General features: G+C 36.7%; 1 protein-coding gene across 1 annotated transcript in view; it reads right to left on the reverse strand.

Moving 5' to 3' along the window:
- The window catches only part of ADGB (androglobin), a 191142-nt gene that overhangs the window by 143212 nt on the left and 22059 nt on the right, over positions 1-25871 (reverse strand). Inside the window, exons 3-6 of the mRNA XM_046004182.1 lie at positions 16563-16725; positions 11336-11428; positions 8350-8421; positions 6107-6316 (exon numbers count right to left, since the gene is read on the reverse strand). Of these exons, the coding sequence (XP_045860138.1) occupies positions 6107-6316; positions 8350-8421; positions 11336-11428; positions 16563-16725 (538 nt within the window). The remainder of the gene's footprint in view (positions 1-6106; positions 6317-8349; positions 8422-11335; positions 11429-16562; positions 16726-25871) is intronic.

The following is a 25871-nucleotide window of genomic DNA, read 5'->3' on the forward strand; positions in this document are numbered from 1 at the left end:
AGACAGCTATGCTATAAAGGGAGGGGGATAAAGGGGCCCAAATGGTGGTTAAGTATCTATGTTCTCTATATCTATATAAGTGGCAAAATGCTGCTATTACTGGACTGTGAAAAGCTAAGCATATATATTTTAATCCCTACAGCAACTACTAGACAAAAAAGTAATACATAGAGACATACTAAACACCAGAAATAACTCAAAATGGAATCCCAAAGAATGTTCAAAAACACACAGAAAAAGGGAAACAGCTACAAAAAAAATAAGTAAATAACAGAAGTAACAGAGTATACAAGTAATAAAATAACAGACTTAAATCCCAATTATATCAAATGCAAATTGCACAGAAATTAAAATGTAAGAGTAGCTTGGATATACTTATAAAAATAATTCCACATGTAGATATCCCAGAAAAAAAATAGTCATATAAATGGGCAAAATATATACACAAAGATGCTATTTTACAGAACTGTATTGGTAAAACACTGGTCATAATCTAAATGTCAAGATGAAATTAACAAAATATGTATGGTTATTGTTACATTCGAACAAAGGAGTACAAGGTAGATCAGTATATATATTAGCATAAATAATGCCTAGAGTTAGGGAAAAAAATACATTACAGAACAGGAAGTACCATACCATCCCACTATTACTATAAATTATATGTAGTAGGCTTACATATATTTATAAGAAAAATGTTTAAGAAGATACACATAAGTCATTTATTATGATTGGCTATGTAGGCAGAACAATAATGAATTTTCACTCTCTACTTTGAACATTTTAATAATGTTTGAACTTGTTTTACTGAAAGCATTTACAATGTTAATAACAATGAAATAACAAAAACATTTCTATTTTGTAAAAAGTAATTTAATGATAGAAAAATAACTTCTCAAGGTATATATCTTGAAAACACTGTTGCTCAATCTTAAAGAACAAAAATGTCACTGGCTGGGAGAGAGTGTGTTTCAAATGCTGGAGTGCAGGATTTGGCCAGAGACTCCTCTCAGGGGGTCGGGGCTGGGGCTCGGGAAGCAAAAGAGGTAGTGTTGGTACTGTTGGTTTTCTGCACCTTACTGTCTAAGAAACTCTGAATTTGACAATAATTTTGTCCTTAAGAAGTGTAAGGGTCTATCAGAAACAAAACCTAATACATTTTTTTATATATCAATAGATTGATGGTGACTGGAGAAAATTATTGGTCCCAATGTGTGTGTTTTCCCTGTTTATTCAGAGACAGATGAAAGCACTGGGACACTCTCAGGAAAGCAGCGAAGAGCAATACATGTCTTGAGTGGAAAGTGCTCACTTAATTGCTTCTGTCAAGGGGCCAGAGGAATGCTGAAAACAGAAGGAACATGACCCAGCTGCATGTGGCTCCCGTAGTGTTCCATCACTTCCAGGGAGAGGAAGAGAGGAACTTCTCTGTTTTATAACATTGTTCCTTATGCTCCTCAACAAACATTTGTCTGACTGGTGTTGAAGAACTTTGATTCTAGGTCCTTAGAATCCAAACTGGAAATAGTAGAAATACTTCTCTGGGGAAAATGATATGCTGGTGTAAAAATCTGCACCTTCAATGTCAGGCAGAGAGTTTCTGACAGGAGGGTTTGCTTCAAAGAATGATGAAGAGAAATGCTTGGAGGGACAGCAGGAAAGGGGAAGGAGATACATGTGCAATAAGGCAGAGAAGGAAAATCAGTGCCCAATGACAAAAAGGTAAGCAAGCATCAAGAAATTGAAGACAAAAAAGAAAAAAGAAGAAGACAGCAAGGGGAAGAAGACTCAAAGTGTTAAGAGAGATGACAGAGGAAGGAAAATAGTATAGAACCAAGATGTGTCCATCTCCTTATACCGAATCAAGCAGTAGAAGGTAACAGAACTTATTGCTATGAATATGTTTCTCAAATATTTGATGTGAAAAACAAAGAATAGACATATAAATACTGAACTAGAATTAGAAGAGAAAAGTCAAAAATTAAATTGTGTATATCTAGAAAGAGATTTAAAAAAATGTTTATCTTGTCAGAAAGAATTTACTCTAATTCTTTACTGCAACTGCCATGCACACAGATGTTGACTCAGCCCTGCCACCTGGGAGGTAGATAGAAACAAGTAAAAATATTTGGCCCTAGGCCTGAGAGAACAAATTTCTACCAACCAGCAAACAAGGTACCATCTCCCTATCGCATGAATGCAGCCTCTGAGACAGCAAAGTCCTTGTTTTTTGCCCTGTAAAAATTGCATCTATCTATTTATTATCACTGCAATCAGTATTCAATATCCTTTCAAGGACTACAATTTCAATTTTAAAGAACAGACCAACATAGGGAAAAACTAACAGGACAGTAGAGTGACCTGGCTTGTGTATTTACCTTACAAAAGGAACTGAAGGTAATATTTGCAGATTACATGATGCTATACATAGAAAATCTTAAAGACTTCACTACAAAACTATTGGAATAAATGAATTCAGTAAACTTGCGGATACAAAATTAATATATAAAAATCAGTGCATTTCTATACACTAGTAATGAAGTAGCAGATAGAGAAATTAAGACAACAATCCCATTTACAATTAGACTCAAAAGAACAAAGTACCTAGGAATGAACTTAACAAGGAAGGTGAAAGACCTCTACTCTGAAAACTTTAAAATACTGATGAAAAAAATTGAAGATGACACAAACAAATGGAAAGATAGCCCATGCTCTTGGATTAGAAGAATAATTTTGTTAAATATCCTTCTTGCCCAAAGCAATCTACAGATTCAATGCAAACCCTATCAAAATACCAACAACACTTTTCACAGAACTAGAATAAATACGATTAAAATTTGTATGGACCCACAGAAGACCCCAAGTAGCCTCAAGCAATCTTGAAAAAGAAGAACAAATCTGGAGGTATCATAATCCCAGATTTCAGGTATACCACAATCCTTAGTAGTCAGAACAGTATGGTACTGGCACAAAAATAGACATATAGATCAATGGAATAGAATAGAGAGCCCAGGGGCACATGTGCCTCAGTGGGTTAAGCCTCTGCTTTCGGCTCAGGTCATGACCACAGGGTCCTGGGATCGAGCCCCGCATCGGGCTCTCTGCTCAGCAGGGAGCCAGCTTTCCCCTCTCTCTCTGCCTGCATCTCTGCCTACTTGTGATCTCTCTTTCCCTTTGTCAAAAAAAAAAAAAAAAAAAAACAGAGAGTCCAGAAATAAACCCATACTTATATGGTCAGTTGATCTATGACAAAGGAGGAGGCAAAAATACATAATGGGGAAAGGACTGTGTCTTCAATAAATGGTGCTGGGAAAGCTGAACAGCTACATGCAAAAGAACGATATGGGACCACTTTCCTACACCATACACAAAAATAAACTCTAAATGGAAGAAAGACCCGAAAATGGATTAAATGTGAGACCTGAATTTATAAAACTTCCAGAATAAAACATAGTCAGTAATTTCTTTGACATCAGCTGTAGAAACATTTTTCTAGATATGCCTCCTAAGGCAAGGAAAACAAAAGCAAAAATAAACTATTGGGACCACACCAAAATAAAAAGCTTTGTACAGCAGACAAAGCCATGAAAAGGGCAACATAGTGAGTAGGAGAAGATAGTTACAAATGATATCTACAGTAAGGAGTTATTATCCAAAATAAATAAAGAATTTCTATGAGTCAGCACCATAATAACAAATACCCCAATTAATAATTGACGGGAAATCTAAATAGGCATTTTCCCTAAGAAGACATACAGGTTAACAGACACATGAAAAGATGCTCGACATCACTCATCACCAGGGAAATGCAAACCAGAACTACAATGAGATATTACTTCACAGGTGGCAGAATGGATAGAATAAAAAAGACAAGAAATAACATGTGTTGAGGATATTAGAGAAAAAGAAACCCTTGTGCCCTGTTGGTGGGAATGTAAATTGGTGTGGCCTCTGTGGAAAACAGTATGGAGGTTCCTCAAAAAAATTAAAAATAGAAATGCTAAATGATCCAGGAATTCCACTACTAGAAAAACAAAGAAAACTAAAACACTAATTTGAAAAGATATATGTACCCCTATGTTTATTGCAACATTATTTACAATAGCCAAGATATGGAGGCAACCTGGTGTCTACTGATATATGAATAGAAAAAGATGGGGGATACACACACACACACACACACACACACACACACACACTCACACACAAAATGGAATATTACTCAGCCATAAAGAAGAATGAGATCTTGCCCTTTGTGACAACGTGGATGGACCTAGAGGGTGGTATCATGCTAAGTGAAATAAGTCAATCAGAGAAAGATAAATACCATGTGATTTCACTTATATGTAGAAGCAAAACAAAACAAAACAAATGAATAAAATAACAAGCAAAAAGCAGAAAGAGACCCATAAATGCAGAGAACAAACTGGTGGTTGCTAGAGTGGAGGAAGCGAGAGTATGGGAGGATGGGCAAAATGGGTGAAGGGGAGTGGGAGATACAGGCTTCCAGTTATGGAAAGAATAAGTCATGAGAATAAAAGATACAGCATGGGGAATATAGTCAATGACAGTATGACAGTTGAAAGGTTACAGATGGTAGCTACACTTGTGGTGAGCATAGCCTAATGTATAATCTTAGTGAATTGCTATGTTATATACCTGAAACTAATGTAACTTTTGTATCTTCTGTACTTTAGTAATAAAAAAGAAAAAACCCTGTAGACTGGACCAATATATGAATATAAGAAATATACATTGAAGCAAAATGCTTGAATGAAGAAAGCATCTAGAGGGCTATAGCTTCTTGTATATTTTTACATACACTGATGAATTCACTAAGAGGATGGGGTACTCCATACTCAAGTGCTCTGGAAAAAAATGAAGCAGGGACTGGTGAGATAAGGTATTAGGGTTTCAGAAAAGGTATAGAGTAAAGGCCTCAGAATGAGTGTTTTTAACACTAAACCCAGAGGATATGCAGACACTGGCTGTTGTGTTCTAAAACAAAACGGTATTATCCAAGTATTCCATATGTAAGCAAATTACATTCATATAATAATCATATATAAAGGAAAATATACCTCAGTATTTAAAATGACCCAAAATATACAGCATATATATTCTAAGTGAATAAAATTCTGGAATGCACATTCCAGCTGAATGAAAGATGAATGAAAATAAAATGCTCAAGAGAGAAGTTGAGCAGGATGATAAACACGAAACCCTTTTATAGAGGAAATAAAGGATACCTTATTATAAAGGTGTTCAGAGATAAATACCAACAAAAATGTTTATTCAAAAAGCATATATGTGACGGGGCACCTGGGTGGCTCAGTGAGTTAAAGCCTCTGCCTTCAGCTCAGGTCATGATCCCAGGGTCCTAGGATCAAGCCCGGCATGGGGCTCTCTGCTCAGCAGGGAGCCTCCATCCTCCTCTCTCTCTCTGCCTACTTGTGATCTCCCTCTTTCTTTAAAAAAAAAAAAAAAAGAAGCCACCAACAAAAACTCAAAGGTGTTTCGTAATCTAGTGTTGCTGAATGTGGTGTGAGCCTACTTCGCCTTATTAACTAGGGGATTTTTAACTCTCTATTTCTGCTATCCCATTTGCTCCTTTTCAGGCAGAAGCAAAAACGTCTTGTCAGGCCAACATTTGTTAACTTGAGTACAAATCTCAAATTTAGGGCAAAGCCTGGGTGGGACCAGGCCCCTCAGGAGCAGCAAATACCAGGAGAGAAAGAATGGATCATGCTCAAGCACTCCCTCTGCTCAAGACCCCATCCACAATCACAGACAAAGGAGGAAGGGAGAGAGCCCCATGCATCCACCTGTCCACCCAGGCCACCTGCCTGACAGGACAGAGATAGCAGAGGACCACCCTTCCATGGTCCAAGCAACTGCAGTATAAAAAGCATGTGGGATTGGGGTCTCAGGACAAACAACGATGTTTGTTATTGACCCCAAATTACACACGTAGGACATATCTTCCAGTGTCTGCATAATTGATGTCCTGTATCTTGTAACAGCCTAGGTAACAGCGTGCAAGACAAATATATTTCAATATGAAGGGCAGACGAATTACAAAGCACATGAATATGAACTAACTTACCATCCAATAAAGTTTCACGATATACTTCCCATAGTTATTGAATAATGGCATGTGACCTTTCACAGCCTTGCACAGAGAATAGATGTGTTCCCAGGGCTTCCAGATGAGAGGAGGAGGTTCCCCTGCATTCCCTTTAAAATAATTGTTCAAAGTAGCTCCATTGAATATCTTCCACACTGCATAGATTTCGCTGATAATCCATCTCATCAGCTAGAGACAAAAGTCATTCATGTTAATCAGTTGTTCTTCAATTCTTGGTACTATAATTTAGGTGGGAAACCAGTCAAAACCTACTACTTTTTCCAATCTACTTTTTCATATTAAATTCTACTTGTAATGTGCTTCACATTTTGATTTCTGATCTACAGAATAAAGTCATAGCTCTTGCCTTTGTTGTCAGGAAATATAGTCACAATACAAGCTAAAAAGACTTAATACTAAACACACTCAGCTAAGAGCTGTCTTCCAGAGTAAACTACTAGTGGTTTGACATTGACCTCCATTTCAACTGTGTGTGTGTGTGTGTGTGTGTGTGTGTGTGAAAGAGATAGAGAGAGAGAGAGAGAATGAATGCACCTGAGAGCAGTAATATTATTTTGGGATTGACTTTTTATAAACGATTAAGATATCCCTCTGCAAACATTGAGAAATTTGCAAAGAAAATGATTTCTTCTATGTCAATAGGGTCAGCTAGACAAGGAATGAGATATGAGAAAGAAAATTGCACACACATTTAAATATCCTCTAAGTCTCGTATTTCATATGCCAATCTGCGGGGGCAAAAGGGCTCTGAACAAAATTCCCCTTGCAGAGTTTTCAATGGGCAACAAGGCGCAGTGGAGAGTTGAGCTTCACAGTGGAAACAGACCAGGATTTGAATCTTCCTTCAGATCCTTCTGCTCTGGGGAATGTCATTTCACCATCTTTAAATTGCAATTTATGTAATGCTGTCTGTAAAATGCAGATTATGCTATCTATTTTTCAGTATTTTATAGGGAATAGAAACAATGGACAAAAAAAATCTCTGGGTCACAGTGGTTGTTAAGTAAAGACATTACCCTAGTAGCATGGGATTTTCTGAAATAATCATCTTGCATTTAACTGCCTGGTTTATAAGAAGATTAAATACTTGAGACTAACCTTTTAAGATTCATGTTTTCCTTAATTTACATTATCTAGGACGTTTCTTCAAGTTTAGTTTAGTTGAAAAAGAAAGGTAAATCAAATATCTTCCTGTATGTATTCCTGGGAATTTTGCTAGAATATTTTATACTTCCTTTAAAAATGAAAAGCTGAAGTCTATGCATGCTTTGGATTATAAAATAAGCATATTTTAGACTAAAATATAAAGTATAAAACACTTTAGAGATAACATTATACTACTTAGTACAACCTGGTTGAAGAAAGAAATGTTTGACTTTAATCTTCGTCAAGATATTTAAGATAAGATGAATGCCTGGGTGGCTCAGTGGGTTAAGCCACTGCCTTCGGCTCAGGTCATGATCTCAGGGTCCTGGGATCGAGTCCCGCATCAGGCTCTCTGCTCAGCGGGGAGCCTGCTTCCTCCTCTCTCTCTCTGCCTGCCTCTCTGCCTACTTGTGATCTCTCTCTGTCAAATAAATAAATAAAAATCTTTTTTAAAAAAGATATTTAACATAAGAAAGGCAAAGTGTTTGAATCAATAATGACTATTAATTCTCACTGGCACAAAATTTTTTTCTGGGAGAAAATAATTTTAAATAAAAAGACCTGCTTCTGATAGAACTGCCTTAGGAAAGTGGAACAGAGTCTGCTTCTGATGGAGAAAACCCAGGGTGGAGAGCTGGGGGTGTTTAGGTGAGATTTTCCCTGTATTAGCAAGTCAAACAACATCAGGACTCCCTGCCCTTGAGCACTATGTAGAGCAAGTTCCAAGCAACTTCCTGTCCATTGCTAGGCATTTGCACTAAGAGGAGAAAGCCCAGATCATGAGATCCCAGCTACCATGGGTTTATGGGAAGGAGAGTAGGGGCACAGCAAAGCTAATGCTAACATTTTCCCACCATCTGCTCATTAAACTTAACAGAAGAGGCTTCTCTTCCTCTTTGAATGTCTGGTGTATAAAATACTGAGTTACACCAAAACTTAGAGGTGAGCAAGGGAGAACTGAAATTGACGGTCTGGGAATTGTTTTAAGCAGGTCTGGAAAATGAAGCCTGAAATCAGGCTTCAGTTAAAACTTCAGTTAAAACTTCCTTACATACCTCACTGCAGAGTAAATGTTCATTTGCTGAAAACAAATCAAACAGGATTTCATTTCTCACAACTACTGGAGCCTGAAATTAAAAATATATGTAAAAAGAGATATTCCCCCTTAGGAAAAATGAAGGAAATGTAGCTGAATGAAATATAGTTTCATGCAATATAAACAAGTCAAACCTGATCTCATTTCTCACAACCAGAGAAATTAAAAGAAAAAAAATAAATAAAGCTCATTATTCCATAAGATAACCCTTTTAGAGCTATGGGTACCATTCACTTCATATGTAATGCCTATCAAACACAGTATTTTCATACACAAATGAAATGTTATAATATATGCAGATGATCTCAGCATGCATACACACACAGTATGAGAGTTTAAAAAATGACTTAAAATTTAAATTAAACTTTCAAGTTAAACCTGAAGCTTAGTTAACACATGCTAGCAGGAAAAACATCTTTATCCCTTTGAAAAAACATACTAGGTATGACGGCTTTTTAAAATCTTGCCAAATTTCAAATCCTCTTATCTTTAAAAAAATCATATGGTGGTCATTATTGAATTGGTATATATCTAAAGATGCTTTTGTACATTTAGATCCCTAAGGAATAAACATAATAAGGGAAAATATGATTTATAACAGTTTTTAAAAATTTGTTACAATTCATATCAAGCTTATATACTTAACATATCAAATTAACATAAATATGGTTTTGATTAATAAAAGATTATCATGGAAACTAATGTCATCAACTACTCTCAATCACATGTATAACGAGCATCTTGAAAACTCAATAAAATATTTCTTTATGTCTGAGACAAATTAACCCAAACTACCTTGAAGGCCTGAGTTGACTCTTAGTTTATAATTTATGATCATAATAAGTTTGATATATATTATATAAAATATTTTATTAAAAATGTGTATTTTAAATTCTGTTTTGGCTAATTGTACTTCTAAAATGGCCACACTCTTCACCAAGTAACAACATACATTAAAAATGATTATAGATTAAATATTGAATAACTAAAATTTGAGGTGTGAGACTTAATAGCTGCCTGCCAATCGATATAAGATAGAAACTGATGGTGTGTAAAAGACAGCAAATTTTAAGGTAGACATCTCTGTGGAGGTCTCTATTCCCTACACCTGCACTTGAGACAGAATCCATGTTCAGACACTTTACATCTGCTCAATATCATCATTACTCAAGGACCTGAACCATCCATACCTGATTCTCCGAAATATACAAAACTGATCATTCCCTCACTGGTCAGAGCTTGTTAACCTCCTCAGTTGTATAGCCCATGTTGATTGTTATCTTAAATCACATATTTTAGCTTCTCTCTGACTTAAAATCATGTCCTCCAACTTCATATTTGGCTTAGAGTAGAATAGTGTCAATCTCATGTAGGAAGGTCATTATTGTTTTGCTAAATTTTTGTCTGACCTTTCTGTATGCACACAGTTAATGAGTTTCCATGTAAAATATATTTACCACTGTGGATCTAGACATTAAAACTTAAAAAACATTAATCCAAGACTATCCTAGCTAGCTAGACTTTCCGCTGTGGCTATTCTGATCCACAATCCAAGAGGAGTTCGTGCACATGATCAAGAGGAAGAGGTCAGCACAGAACAGAGGTGTTGAGATGAGCAGCAACATTACGATAAATGTAGGGAGAAGTGTTACCACCACCAACGGATGAATTCATTTATAATACAAGTGTTATCTCTCAGAACTAAGGTATGTTAAAAAGAAAAAGGTGGTGTAAAACTTTTCTACTTATTCACATTTGAAACACTCTCACTTTAGGGACTTAATATCCTTTATTTGCGTGGAATGTAAACCCTGCACTTCCACTGCACAGAGCCTGAATATTATGAATAATACACTATTATTAAGTGCGCTATATTAACACCAAAGAACTTATATTCTTCATACCAGTATTATCTAACATTATAAGTAATTTAAAGGCATGGTTCATGGACATTTGATTTATTTAGAATATCTTTCAAGTAGGCATTCAATAAATATTCTGTTGAAATATATCTTATTCTTTTATTTTACTAAATATCTTTGTAATTAGGATTATCTGATCTTCTCGACTAGTAACAGCAATTGGAAATATGGTGGATAAATTGTATTTTCTTGCAATAGTAGTGGTGCTTATAAAGGCTAAAAATTTTAGGAATAAAATCACTTTGTGTGAAACTGTGATTCAATAATCAATGGAAGAATCAGCTCCTTTACAACCATTTGATTAACACTAAGTAACTATTTTAGCCTACTGGTTTTCCGTGCATTAAATGAAAATTCTAGGAGAGTCATAAACAAAAAAAAAAGAGTTAGAGATAATTAGACCCTTGGAAACAGCAAATATGTTCAAACTAACATGACTGTTAAGAAGGCAGACCAGTGGATCCAAAGTTTTCATGTACACAATGCTATTTTAAAGGATGGCTTCTCTGGTGATGTCCCAGTCAATGTGACTCAAGTGGCTGGGCGTCAAGTCCAGAAATGAAGATCACCCTTGGGAAATGCTTTGGAAATACCTGGAATGCAGAGAGTCAAGTGCCAGTCTCCTGGACTAGAAAATTAACGCTAATAAACAGTAGAGTAAACAGATCTTCAGGTCACGTAAGTTCCTGCTAAGCAGCAGTAAAGGGTAATTCTGTCAGTCAGAAATTAAGGAATAACTTCCCACAGGTTTTAGGCTCTTCTTTGATATCATGTAAAAAAGAAAAAAAAACAACTCAAGACTTTACACAAAATTTCAATATGCTCTTAGGAGCCAGTACAAGTGATATTAAACTATGCTGATAAACATTTATCTCTATTAAATGTCAAAAAGTATTCCTTTTTCTTACTAAATACCATGGGAAAAATTTACCCTACATTGTTTTAAAATGAAAATTTTCATAACTAGGATATTATAGCTCACAGTTAACATGTATTTTGTTCAATAGTGAAAATGTTTCTTACCCGATTAATTAAAAAATCCTGTGGACGTTTCCAGGAATAAATTTTCAACGATGGTGGTAATTCAATCTTTCCTTCGGGGTCTTCAAAAAAATGCTGTATAAAAAAAATATATTGAGTTTTTTGTCTCCATATGATTCTAAAAAAATGAAACCAACTCAATCCTAATAAAAAATCAGTAAGTTCATAGATTCAATCAATAAATATGCATTTATGGAGCAATTTGTATAATTGCTCTCAGAAGTAGCTCATGGAGTATTTGGTAAATATGGAAGTTAATAATACTGTATTATACTGAACAAAACCTCAATTGTTGAGTAACATTTTATTGCAGAGGAAGCAATCAAAATGAGCATGAGCTGCTTTGGAATGTGAGGTAGGTGTGGTAAGAAAGCAATTTGGATGGGCCAGATATGGACATATTTTGCACTGAAAAGATTGTTGTTGTTTTTACTTGAAAAGTGAAGATTAAAAATCATAAATATGATTGTATGCCAGTGAAATTTTTGAATCTTGGACCTGACTTTCATTTATTAATTTTTAAAATTAAACATGTTACTTTGAGATAATTATAGATTCACAACTCATGCTGTGAAATAATAATGAGAGTTCCTGTGTTCTCTTTATTCGGTTTCTCCAGTGGGAAATCTTCCAAAACCAGAGTGCAATGTTACAAGCAGAATACTGACGTTGACGGTCATGATATACCACAGTTTCAGAATCACAAGGATCCTTCCTAGGCCCTTTTATGGCCATGTCCACTCTCCCACCCCCTTACCACCTGTTTAATTCCTACCACCTGGCAATCATTAATCTGGTCTACTTTTGTCATTTCAATAATGTTATATGAGGGGCACCTGGGTGACTCGGTTAAGCGTCTGACTCTTGGGGTCCTGAGATCAAGCCCTGCTTTGAGCTCTGTGCTCAGCAGGGAATCTGCTTGAGATTCTCACTTCTTCTCCCTCTGTCCCTTTCTCTGATCTCACATGCATGCACTCTCTCTCAAATAAACAAATAAGAAATCTTCAAAAAAAAAAATGTTATATGAATGGAATCATATAGCATGTAACATTGTGGATTGGCTTTTTTCCCTCTCCGCCAATTTCCTGGGATATTATTTGAGCTGTTGCTCAAATAGTTTGCTCAATAGTTTGTTTTGTTTATTGCTGAGCAATATTTCATGATATGGATATTTGTTTGTTTATTTACCATCTGTCCATTGAAGGATATTTGGGCTGTTTCTAATTTGGGACTCTTACTTATAAAGCTGCTATAAATTTTTGCATATAGCTTACAGGTTTTTATATAAACATAAGTTTCCATTTCTCAGAGGTAAATGCCCAGGAATGCAATTAATTTATTAATTTTTGAGTCCTTAGAATGAGTTAGTAAACTCTGGAGGAAGAATGATATCCAGATATCTACTCTCGAATGCTAGAATATAGTACATTAGATTTCAAGTAGCTACTGTGTAAAAGTTCTCACAGATCCTAAAACAGTTAAGTTGTGGCTGTGAGCCTTACAGAAAATGAAAAGTGCTGGGAGTACAAAAACAATGCTGTAGGAATATAAACTATCTGTATTGAAAAATTAGGAGTACTAAATTTCACCTGAGTTAATAGTGACAGAGGGAAGTAAATACTATTTTGTGATTTTTATGGTAATCACATTTTTTAAAAAGATTTTATTTATTTATTTGACAGAGAGAGATCACAAGTAGATAGAGAGGCAGGCAGAGAGAGAGAGAGGGAAGTAGGCTCCCTGCTGAGCAGAGAGCCCAATGCGGGACTCGATCCCAGGACCCCAAGATCATGACCTGAGCTGAAGGCAGCGGCTTAACCCACTGAGCCACCCAGGCACCCCTATGGTAATCACATTTTTGTCCTAATGCTAGTGTGACCTGAGAAATTGGTTATATTTGAGGGCACTGTCTGAGCTTTTTCACAAAGTGCCTGTGTGTATCTGGAGCATATTTAAGATCTGAAATACTTTGAATGAAGACAAAGGCAATCCCAATATCTAGTCAAAATGATCCAAGAATGAGTCCCTGAACAATAGACTGACGTTTCCAAGAGACACACTAGACTTCTGGGGTTGCTTCATGTTGTTCTGTTTTGTTTTGTTTTCCTCCCTTACAAATAATTCAGTTATTTTAAAGTCCCTTATCTGACAATTCCAAAATCAGAGTCACTCGTGGATCTATTTCTATTATTTAATTTTTCCTCTTGTTTTTCAGCCACTTTGTCCTAATTCTTTTCATGTGTGATAAATTTGGGTTGTATGATAAGTGTTGCATATAAAAATGTATATGGGTCCTAAATAATGACACCTTCCACCAGAGAGAAGGATTTCATTCTTTTCTGGAAGGCAAAGTACAAAATGAACTTGACCCCATCAACACTGGGTCTCAGGGTTTGACTGGGCTGGTGTAGCCTTGCTTTACTTACTCAACACAGAATGCTATAGCCATATTTGGGTACTCACTGAAAAGTTAGAGTGTCTGAGTCCCTTCACCTTGGTATACCCTAAATTCCAATCTCTTGCCATAGCGTCATGAAATATTTTCTGTTATCTAACTTCCAAACTGTTGTTTTTTACTCATTTGCTCAGCAGAAAAATCTTCACACATATAGCTTAGGATTTGGTTAAATTTCTTGAAGTAAAATTATATGGGAAATATTTAGATTGTGGTTCTGTAATTACCTCTGGGATTTGGGTTCTAGTTTTGGCTGCTTTCGCAGCCCCTTTCAATATTCTCTCTCTCTTCAGCCCAGAAAAACTGGCATAAACCCCAGCCACTACTTTCTGTTTGGCCTTTCATTGTCATGCCTTGAACTATTAAATGTCTTTAAGGAGAGAAAAAGAAAGGTAAATGGGAGTTTACCATATCATAATCTGGTATGATTCCCTTTTCTCCATGTTAAGTTAGAGGTAAATGGTCATCTTTCTAAGTCATTTTGCCTTAGGTGTATTTCTTATATGCACCTTACAATGCTTCATTATATATATCTGTTTGGTTCACCCACCATGTCTTTTTGTTGCTGTCACTTAGCTGAAGAATTGAGACTTTGGAATTACAGGGAAGGGTTAGTTTATCTGATGCTGATTTCCTGATCACTAGCCTCACATCTAAAGAAGAGACTTTCTATAAAATTCCAAGGATACTTGCTATAGTCAAATGCTTAAGGTAATTGACCCTGGTAAACTGTCGATGTTGCAAATGTGACATGCTTGGGGTGTCCAACCCTCACTCCCGTGAGGGACTGTCACTTCACAGCCATGAATGTTGAGGTTGTAGAGCAGAACTGGGAGTGGGAAGCAAGACTGTATCCCATATGGTATCTGTGCTCTTGTAAGAACCAGGGTTTGACCTGATACTCTTCTGTCTCGTGAAGATGGCAGAGGCAGAATGGAATGTTGGCTCAGGTTCTGAAGTGTCACACACCATTGGAATATTCCCAATTCACCACAGGAGGAAGGCTGGTGCTGCCCTAATCATGCAGTTTTATACATGGTCCAAGGACCACAGAATCAATGTTGGAGTCTGATGTTCACTTAGCAACATTCCTATATGTTGCCCCCCAAATGAAATGGGTATCAAGTATCCAGCACACATGTTACTTTTCCAGTCTCAATGGTTTTCCTCCAATAAATGTTCTTTCAACAGATGTGCCCTTGTTTCAGTAACGTTGGTAAGTTCCAGAATTTGATGCCTAACCTCCCAGAGATCTGCAGGATTTCTTCATAGTCACCTGGTAAAGGCTTATTTGCACTTGAGGGGCCCTTACATGTTTCAGTTTATATCTTATTTGTATCTTATTTCCTATTTCAGTTTTCAGGCATGGCTGCCTTTCACCCTGTTATCCTTCACACTCTATAATGGCTTGTCTTAAGGTCTGTTCTAGAGCTCAGTCCTTACTGGGGATTTGTACAGTCTATCTTCCTGATGTACATTCACATTCAACTCCCATTAGTTGTAAATTTCTGTTAAAAATATGTAGACTATGACCATTGTCATTTGAACCCACAGAGTTCAAAAGCCCTGTCCGTCTAAAAGTTCCACAGTCACCCTAGGTATGGTGAAAAGAATGTATTCCCTCATATGTTCCTAATCTGAAATTGTTCAGGTACTAACAGAATCAGCAATTAGTTACATTTGTTATCTTTTGTAAACAAATTACTGTAATGAATTATGCAATTTATACTTCTGCATTTTGTGAACAAAATATAATTGCCAATAAGAACCATTCCAGAGTTCTCGATGCAAATAAACACCCCAGAGTTCATCATGGTCATTCTGGCAATTTTGATTGTGTTTTGAAACTGCATTGTGTTTCATAAACATTTTTGTTCAATGAATTGTTGCACCAAATAAATGGGTCATATTTTTTTTTAAATTTTTTAAAAGATTTTCTTTATTTATTTGAGAGAGAGAGCACGTGCACCAGCAGGGGGAGTGGCAGACAGAGGGAAAAGCAGTCTCCCCACTCAACGGTGAGCAGGGTGCCTGATGCTGGGCTCCATGGGAGGACCCAGGGATCATGACCTGAGCCAAAGGAAGACACTTAACCAACTGAGCCACCCAGATGCCCCAAAGGGTCATATTTAAAATGCAACCCAGACTCATACCCTCAAAAAGAAGTCTTTAGAAATAGAGTAAACATTTTTAAATAGGCAAAAGAACCTAAGATAATATACTTGGAAAATGTAGGCACACTGTTCTCAGCTCCAGTCCCAGGGACACATCATGTTTCAATGGCCATAGATAAACAAAGAGTACCTGAGATCCTTCCCCAAATATCTTCAGGGGGGGATATTAAGAGATTCAACCCTTATCTCACAGTAACATCTTTAAAAAAAAAAAATCTCCTATCATCACCAGATAACAGCTCACAGGTCTGCTGGGGCTTTCATTTTCTAAACTACTCTAAATGCTTTGTTCCCAACCCTGTCCAAAATCTACTATCTGACTTGTTCTATCAATTTCCCCTTTATTTCATTATGACCCTCTGATCATCTCTCTCCTTTCACTTACTCAAATGGATTAGCAAAGCCCAGGTCTAAGGCTTGGAAAGACGGGCAGGATGGAGGGAGACAGGTGGACAAAGACAAAATTTCTCTCTTGAAGGGAGCCTCTGGAGAAGAATGAGCACTCTCCCATGTTAACAAATCTTATGCTACTTTAAAATTAGGACTAAAATGAGCTCTAGTCACATTCAAGCGGACTTACAAATAGAGGGCTTTTTCCTGTTTTGTCCTTTTCTTTTCCAACTTTGCCTGCGTCCCACTTCTCTGCATTGATGTCAGCCTCGCTCCATTCCGGCCAGATTGGGAATTTCCCCTTCTTCTGCTCAACGGAACTAGGTTGCACATTAGTGCCCAAGTAGTACTGACTAGAAACAGAGCAGGGAGGTGGGTTAATTTTAAGTCAAATCTCTGAGGAAAAATATTGGGTTCATTGCATGGTATAAATTTAATGGTCTTGTCAGCCGTCGTGTTAAAGACATTTTTCAATAGTTGTTACCTGTAGCCAGACAGCTTCCACAGGTTAGGGTTCAAAAAAACTAAAATACCTGAAGAGATTATTCTGTAAACAAATTCTGAGCCTTAGGCCCTACTTACTAATACAGGACATTCATCATAAACACATAAAATGCCATGAAAGGGAATATTTATATACAATTCACACTTAAAATCCTTTGCATTATAATATCAATGGCTTCCTGAAGATCATTACAAATATAATTTTGATTTTTCCCAGTATAAGTGTGCTATGTGATCATTATTTTAAAATAAAATTCTTTAAAGATTAGGTAGGTAGGAAAGACATTCCCACTCCACTCTATAAACCACATTGTTAACAACTGTCCAAAGATATACACTTCTTCTTCAAAAATAGCATCATTCAGCACATTCTCTTTATAGACTGCTTATTTCCATTTATCAGTATATTATAAAGAGTTCCTATGTCAATGAGAATTTATCTAAATACAAATTTAATGTTTGCATACTGTTCCATAGTATAAATATACTTCCTTCTGTCTAAGTTTCTATATTTAAAAACTTGAAGGTTTTGATTTAAAATTTTTTTCACTATTACATATTTTTTAAACATTTTATTTATTTATTTGACACAGAGAGAGAAGGAGAGAAAGCACAAGCAGGAGGAGAGGCAGAGGGACAGGGAGAAGCAGGCTCCCCAACTGAGCAGTAAGTCCAACACAGGGCTCGATCCCAGGACCCCAGGATCATAAGCTGAGCTAAAGGCATACTCTTAACTAACTGAACCACCAAGGTACCCCTTTTTTCACTATTATAAAGAAGATTTTAGAGGCTTTCCTTATTCCCAAATCTTTGCGTTCCTTATTGATTCTTTTCTTAGGATAGATTTTAATAAGAGAACGTAAAGTACCCAAATATATGCATATTTAAAGTTTGTGATATATTTTCACTAATTATCTACACAGAAGTTGGACTTGTTTTATACACTCACTGTTATGTTGCAATTTTATATCTCTAAACCCTAACTTTTACCTTTTCTTTATTATTGTAACCTTTAAAGTCTAAAATACGTGTCTCATTTAATTTTTCAGGTTTTAACTATGAATGACTACAATCCTGCTGTAGACCCTTGGATAGGCAGTGAACAAACCAGACAAAAATCTCTATCCTTATAGAGTTCATATTCTAGTGGGTAGAAATATAAAATCACAGCATAAATTAACTAAAATATATAGTGCATTAGAAAGTGGAAAATTAGGGGGAATTATAAAATAGGAAGGGGGAACTGAAGAGTTAAGGTACACAATTTTAATATAGTGGTTAAGGAAAGCACTCCATCATAGGGTCGTAGTTCACTCAACGGGGAAAGAACATGAAGGATCGTGCCGTGTGGATCCGGCCAAGGCTGTTCTGGAGACTGGAAGCAGCAAGGCAGAGGCTTCCAGATGCGGAGCACATCCTGACTTATCTGAGGAATAAAGAGATCAGCAGGGCTGAAGGAAAGTAAAAGGAGGTAATTTCAGAGAGGGAACAGGAGATGCAGAGATTATAAAGGTGATGTAAGCCAAAGGAAGGACATTGATTTCCCTAGGTGAGAAAGGAAGCCAATGGAGAGTTTTGAGCAGGGAAGTTTATAATCATTCATGCCTGCTGCATGTTGAGAAGAGGGCAAAGGGAACAAGAGAGAGAATTTAGAAGGCGCTGAAATAACAGGTGAGAGCGGATGGTGATTTGGACCAGGTTGCTGACGGTGACGCCGCAAGAGAGAGGCCCCTGTTTTTAAGAGAAAGCCCATAGATTGTACTGAGATTTCCTGCAAGACAGAAGACTATGGGTTTGGGCAAAACAGAGGTAAGGAGTAAAGCAGCGTTTCACTTCTAAATGAGCTGTGTTTATCACAGGTTTGTGGTGATGTTGAATAGTTAGTTAGACATAGGATTCTAAGGCTTCTGGAGAAAGAATCAGTCTAAAAGTGAAAATTGGAGTCATCAGCATTTAGATGATATCTGAAGTCTTAAGACTTCAGGCTATTAAGACTTAAAGCTATTTAAGACACCTAACAACTGGTGAGCAATTGACCAATCCTTAAAGCCTCGTTATGCTAGACATTATTTACTTTGAGTCGTGGGGTCAGGAGTATGAGGTCCTCAGGATGGGTTGGGGGTTCAGGGCAAGCAGAAGACAGAAATGTCTAGGGCTCAGGGTTATTGGTAATGTTATTGTTAAGGTTATTCCACCATCAATATTAAAATATTTCAGTATTCTGACTATCAGTACAGCTGTATACCTGCTCTGATACTCCATGTGAAAAGTCAGAAAGAGTAGGAAGAAAACTGAGAAAAGCAGTCTGTGAGTGTGGGGGACAGAATAATGCATCCTCCCCCTCCCCCACCTCTCGCTCCTCCCCCTACCCATGTCCACACCCAAATTTCTGAACTGGGGGATAGGTTACCTTTCCTGGCAAGAGAGGATTTGTAGACAACTTTAAGTATTTGAGATGGGAGGTTATCCTGGTATCCGCATGGGTTCAGTGCAGTCACATGTGTTCTCAAAAGTGGAAGGAGACAGAAGTCGTCAGAGGGAGATTTTACTGGAAGAATAAATAGATAAATGCAAAACTGTTGGTTCTGAAGACAGAAGGAGGAGGCCACATGCCGAAGAGAGTGAGCAGCTTCTTGAAGCTGAAAAAGGCAAGGAAATGGATTCTCTCTGCGAGCCTCTTGAGAGGAAGGCAGGCCTGCTGGTACCTTCACGTTAGCTCAGTGAGACCCATTTTGGACTTCAGACCTCGAGAATTGCACAATAATAGTTTTGTACTGTTTAAGCCACTAAGTTTGTGATATTTTATTATAGCAGCATTAAGAAACAGAAACAGAAATAAAACCGTAGAGGGTTATGCCTTAAAAGTCAAGTAAAACATTTTTTTTAAGTAAGAGAATGCACAGCAGATCCAAATGCTGCTAATAGATCAACAGAATGAAATATGAACAAATAAATGTTGAATTTAGCAACAAGAAGGTGAAAGGTCTCTCTCAAATTTCACCTTCTGGGGCAGGGGGTGGGAGGGACTTTCTCGAACAACCTATCTAGAATAGCAACCCCTCTGCCTCCTTTCATATTGCTTCATTTTTATAGCACTTGGTGGTTCTCACACTAATCCTTTGGTGCTTGTGTGTTTCCACAAGTAGGCTTTGTAAAAGTTTCACAGCGGTAGGATCCGTGGGTTTTTTGTTCACTTCTTCTATCTCCAGCAATTGAAACAGTGCCTGGATAACATTAGAAATCTGTCTCCCTCCCTGCCATCTATTTATGTGAAATAAAAGAATGAATGTCTTGACATACTACTTCTATCATTTCTAATTAGGACTGTTTTAAGGTTTTATGAATAGGTAGAGGTTGATCAGATGGCTCACCAGTCCTATTCCTCATCTCTTTATTTCCCAGTCCTTTGCAGTTTGGCTGGTACGTTGTGGTGGTGTTTTGGACAATAGCATGTATGGGGAGATATGCTGTATCCTACCTCCAGGCTCATAAAACATCCTATGGCATACTTGTCCACATGCTCAATCCTTCAGAGAAGATCTTGGGAAATGGTAGTTGGTGGGGTTTTGGAATATCACGTGAGGTTCAGTGGGGTGAGGTCTGGAGTTGATGACCAAGAAGAAATTCTTGAGACATCTTTGGTGCAAAATGGTGGTTTTATGAAAGCACTGGGACAGGACCCATGGGCAGAAAGAGCTGTTGCACCAGGGTTGTGAGGTGTGGCTGCTTATATACTTGGGAGTTGGGGGAGGTAGGGAAAATGGAGGTTTCAAAAGGATTTTCATATGTTAAAGAAGACTCACAGGATACCTGAGGCCTTGCCATTGTCAAGTTAGGGTTGTTTTCACCCCTCTAGCAAGGCATTAAGGTTAGGATAGTTGGAAGCTTCCTAGAGGAACATTACACTCTGCCTGCTTCAAGTATCTGTCAATGGGCTGCAGGTTATAAGAGCATTTAACTGTATCTATATTTCCTTCTTCCTTCAAAGCTAAGTTATTGATAGAAGTGTTTTGTTCTTATAGATTGCTAAGACATTTGTAAACTAAAGACCTGTGTCTTGCAGGATTGTGATCTCTATAAGTTAACCATTTGTTTTTCCTTTCCATAGCTTTAGGGAGCCAAGAGTGCATGAGAAATGTCACATAGATACCATCTGGGGCTTGGGGGTTGTTGTGGGATGACAGCTTCTGCTTTGTCCTCAGCTTGCCTTCTGTTCCCTCATCAGTAACAACACAAGATGGAAGGAGCCAAAAATCCTTATTTAGCACATGCAAGGCCACTCCTAAACTCCTGATCAAACTCTAATATAAATAAGAAATATCCTTTGCTGTTTGATCTTGGGTTTGTGTGGTGTTGTAGCTAACATTGATTAGTTCCTACTTGCTTCTTTGATATTGTAGCTAGCATTGATTGTTAACATTGACAAATATAAAGGGTATAATTATTTTTTTAGGGTTTGGATTTCTTCTTTTATGACTTTTAGCATTATAAATCATTATATCATTACACATGGTAATTTACTTATACATTACTTTTTACTATCTTAAGTCTTTGACACTTGATTCTTTTTTCTTGTGATTTTTGTCGGGTTTTGTTTCTTGTTTTTAGGTTTTTGCTTTTGTTTTTTGGTATATTCTCATGTTTTAGGACACTTCTATTATGAGCCCATCCTTATCAGGGTGTTCTTTTTCTCCAATCCCCATTCCCCAAGGCAATCCTGTATTGAAAGAATGTTTTTTTGAAGTTAATATGGAATTTTCTTCTTTCAGAAATTCCAAATCAAGAAGGCATCCAGGAGCCCACAGGTACTTTAAAATCAGATCTCAAACCTACATAAGTCTCAATCCCAAGATTTCCATTTCTCAAGGAAGATTTTTTTATTTTCCAGCCGGACACTAAGCATAGAAAAGCTAACTGTCTTATAATCTAAGATTATAAGGCAGATTTTTCTTATTCACCTTTTTAAAAAGAATTAAACTTTTGAAAAGTCATGCCTTTACCCCAGGTTGGAGCACTCCCTTTCTTCATTTGTCCTATATATGTTAAAACAAAAGAGTCTACTTTCGTAAGACTGCTAAGCCTTCCCCAGGGAAGCTATAGTCTCAGCTTAGAGTTAAAACATCCTGACTTTCAGTTCCCTCCTCATTTCTGGATCCTGAAGATTTTTTATTTCTTTAGGTAGGCCTTTGTAAGTATTAGGTTTTTGTTTTTGTTTTTTTGCTTTTTTTGTTTTAATCCACTATCTTGCTGGAAAAGAAAGTCTAAGAATATATCCATTGTAAAGGAGTATTTCTAAGAAGCATCTAAGAAAAGATGACAGAAAGATGATTAGAAAAGTTTTCAGGAAGAAAGGGAAATTTTTCAAAATATTAATAGGAAAACAAAGGTGTAAAATAGTACACTAGAGTACCTCTGCTTTATTCAGGTTTGGTACAACTGTAGAGATAAAAAGAAATTCATGACTATGTCCAACAAAATCATGATAAAATTTAACTCATTCAGGAATCTCAGTCACCTTAAAAGCTGTTTTTGTAAGGGGAGGACCTAATTTCTTAAAAAAAGAAAGGCTCTGCTCAGATTATGTTTTGCTCTCCTCTTCATTCTGTCAAGTGTAAGTAAATGTTCTGGCTTCCTCCCTTAAACTATTAAGCTTTATCACTAATTGATCTACTTCTCTTGTAAACATATCAAATTTGATTCTATCTGTGTTGACGATTGCTTTAAACATACTCTCATTTGAGGCCTTTCATACCAGCTCAATAGCTCACCTACTGTGTTACACACACAGTATAAACAATAGTAAAATTAGCCCAGCGTCAAATATACAGTTGATTTGATTCAAATACGTTACTTTTGAAACAGCACAGTGTGCCTTTGACAGTCACTACCAGAATGTACCTGCCGCTATGGGATAGCTGAGAGCCTCAGACACTCAAAGCACAGTATTCCTGGTCTCATCAATTCTGAGAACAAGCTAATCTTTAAATGCAGAAGTAACCCAGGACTTATGAAGATTTATGAACTGGTAATACTGGGAGATAAATATTGCCAAATTCTGGGAAACTCATAGGTGCAAAGAGATCAAACCTGACACGCTAAAATATCAGGGGTACCCAGAGTTATTTTATTTGCCTAGCAACATACCCAACTACTAGCAATCCATTAAAATTACAAGCTGTATAAGAGATTTGAAAGATAAACATATCCTTAAAATATATGACTAAATACTACCTTCTACACAGTGAGTCTAAATATGCTACTGAGATAGAGGAAGTCTCACCCACACTTTTAGGAAAGGCTAGAAATCTGTACACAAAGCATATTTATGGAAATTTATTATTTTTTAAAAACTTAATGTCAATGAGGAATGTTTATAACATCAAGCCTGTACATTCAAAATGCCAAACGATATTTTAAAGGAAACTGATGCTTGGAGAGAAAAAAAAATTCCACAGAGCCAGACAATGGGCTGATTTCCAGAGCAGATACATAAAATAGAAAGATGCTCCTGGGGAAAAGAGAAGCAACAGTAGAAAGGAAGCAAATTTATAACAGCAGGTCAAGTTGGACAGAATAGTCTGACGTAAAAATGATATATTAAATAAGCAATAGGTTTAGAGTTGTTAAGATGATTATATATAAAATAGATATATATATCTTATATATATGGGAATTAATCTATCTATTAATTACACATATATATTTGTGACTGAAATGAACTGATCATGATTAAAAGACAGTGAAAAATGTGAATGAGTGTTTGCAGAGGCAGGAAGGAGGTGGGCAAAATGGGTGAAGTTGTCAAGATGTGTAACTTCCAATTATAAAATAACTAAGTCATGCAGAATGCAATGTACAACATGACGACTATAGTTAATAATACTGTATTACATATTTGAAAGTTGGTAAGAGAGTAGGTCTTTAAAATTCTCATCAGAAGAAAAAAAATTTTGTTAACTATGTGTGGTGATAGATATTAACCAGACTTAACTGTGGTGATCATTTCTCAATATCTACAAATATTAAATCATTATGTGGTACACCTGAGCTAATATAATATTATATGTAAATTATATCTCAATTTTAAAAAGAAGTCAATGCACTTATTAGAAAGAACCTGTAGGGCTGCATAGGGAGTTGAGATAGTACAATCTACAAGCAGGTGCTGGAATTAGATTCGAGCAGTGGTAGTCCAAGCTTAAAAAATCTCTAAGTCCATTTTGGAAAAGAAGCAAAGTTTACCTTGTAAGTGTCAAGAGATCAGAAATGGGATTCGTGAATGATCACGGCTGGAGCTACTCATGAACTTCTAACTTTGAACTTGGGCTGGTATAACTCTTCCTATAGTTTATGGCATAACAGGCAATGTGCCACTTTCCTATGACTCTATGAGGAAATAGGTTGGTTATAGAAAAAAAAATGGGAATGGGCGGTGGTATCAGGGATAGCACTTCCCACATGGGAGAAAAGCCTTCAACCTCCCAATGCTAAGACTTGGGTGGGAGCAGGGTAATACAAAAATGCACCTACTAATCAGAAAATTTTTATATTGTGTGTGTGCTAGAACAGTGCACTAGAGACCCTCTACTGGTCCCTTAATCAATTAGTAACAAATTGTGAATAGGTCATGAGGTTTTCAGAGAGGTCAGAGTCCAAAAGGAGAGAGATATTCCTTGGAAACCTCAAAAAAGCAGCTATTTGTCAACTGATAAGGAAGTATTTCAATATTGTAACAACTGCCCTATCCTTTTCAGTGGTGTATCACAACTGGATGTCGCAATGGGTAGGGAGTGACTTATTCTGGAAAACCATCCCAACCACATGGCAAAGAACAGTATACATGAGTTTAAAATACCTATAAAATGTGAACTGAAAAACTAACACTAAAAAGGAAAAAAAGAAATTTAAAATGACAAAGGACAGTCAGTAAAAAATTAAAAAAAAAAGAAATCACACCTAAGAAAAGAGAATAATGTAGCAAATTTAAGAGATATTCAAATGTTTAGAATCACTGAAAAGATAAAGGAGGGAAAGTTCTGCTTTGCAACAAGCACAGAAAGATATTGAGCAAACAAACAGAAAACGAGATCAATATCAACAAAGACATATTGATTGGAAAATTGCAGCAATGACAACATCAGCTGTTGAAAGAATAGACTAAATAAAGCCAAAGAAAGGAGAGGACTAGGGATTCAGAAGGTAGAATTTTTAAAATCAAGTGTTTGAAACAGACTGTTAACTATAGAGAGCAAAGTGATGGTTACCAGAGGGGAGGTAGATGGGTGGAGGGATGGGTGAAGTAGGTGACAGGGCACAAGGAGGGCACTTGTCGTGAAGAGCACAGGGTGCTCTGTGGAAGTGTGGAATCACTATACCGTACACCTGAAATGAATATTACACCGTATGTTAACTAAATGGAATTCAAATAAAAGCTTAAAAAATAAAATAAAATAAAACAAAACAAACAAAATAAAATGTTTGCATAGATAGAAAGTGTGAACTCGTCTACAGCCATACCACCCTGAACGCGCCCGATCTCGTCTGATCTCGGAAGCCAAGCAGGGTCGGGCCTGGTTAGTACTTGGATGGGAGAAAGTGTGAACTCAGGATGTGGATAGATTGAAGAACTCCAGGGTATGCCTAAAAGAAGGTGCAGACAGATAAAATTGTTAGGATGGGGGTAGGGAGGAATATCTGGAAAGAGGACTGCTGAAAAATCTTCAGAACTGATGGAAAATGTATCTTCAGATGGAAAAAAATACATCAAGCAATAACAAGTGGGAGGTCAGGGGGTACAAATCTGCCTCTAGATATATCAACTAACATTGTAGATAAATGATGAAGATGAAAATCTATCTACATAAAGAAATATCTATCTACACAAAGAAAAAATGTAAAAACTATCAAATTGACAACAATCACAGTCACAGTAAAATAAGGAAGTGGTATCATCAAAGCTGAGGTAAAATAACTGTCAATCTTGAAATTAAGATCC

The sequence above is a fragment of the Meles meles genome, chromosome 5, assembly GCF_922984935.1.
Source record: "Meles meles chromosome 5, mMelMel3.1 paternal haplotype, whole genome shotgun sequence".
Taxonomy (NCBI): domain Eukaryota; kingdom Metazoa; phylum Chordata; class Mammalia; order Carnivora; family Mustelidae; genus Meles; species Meles meles.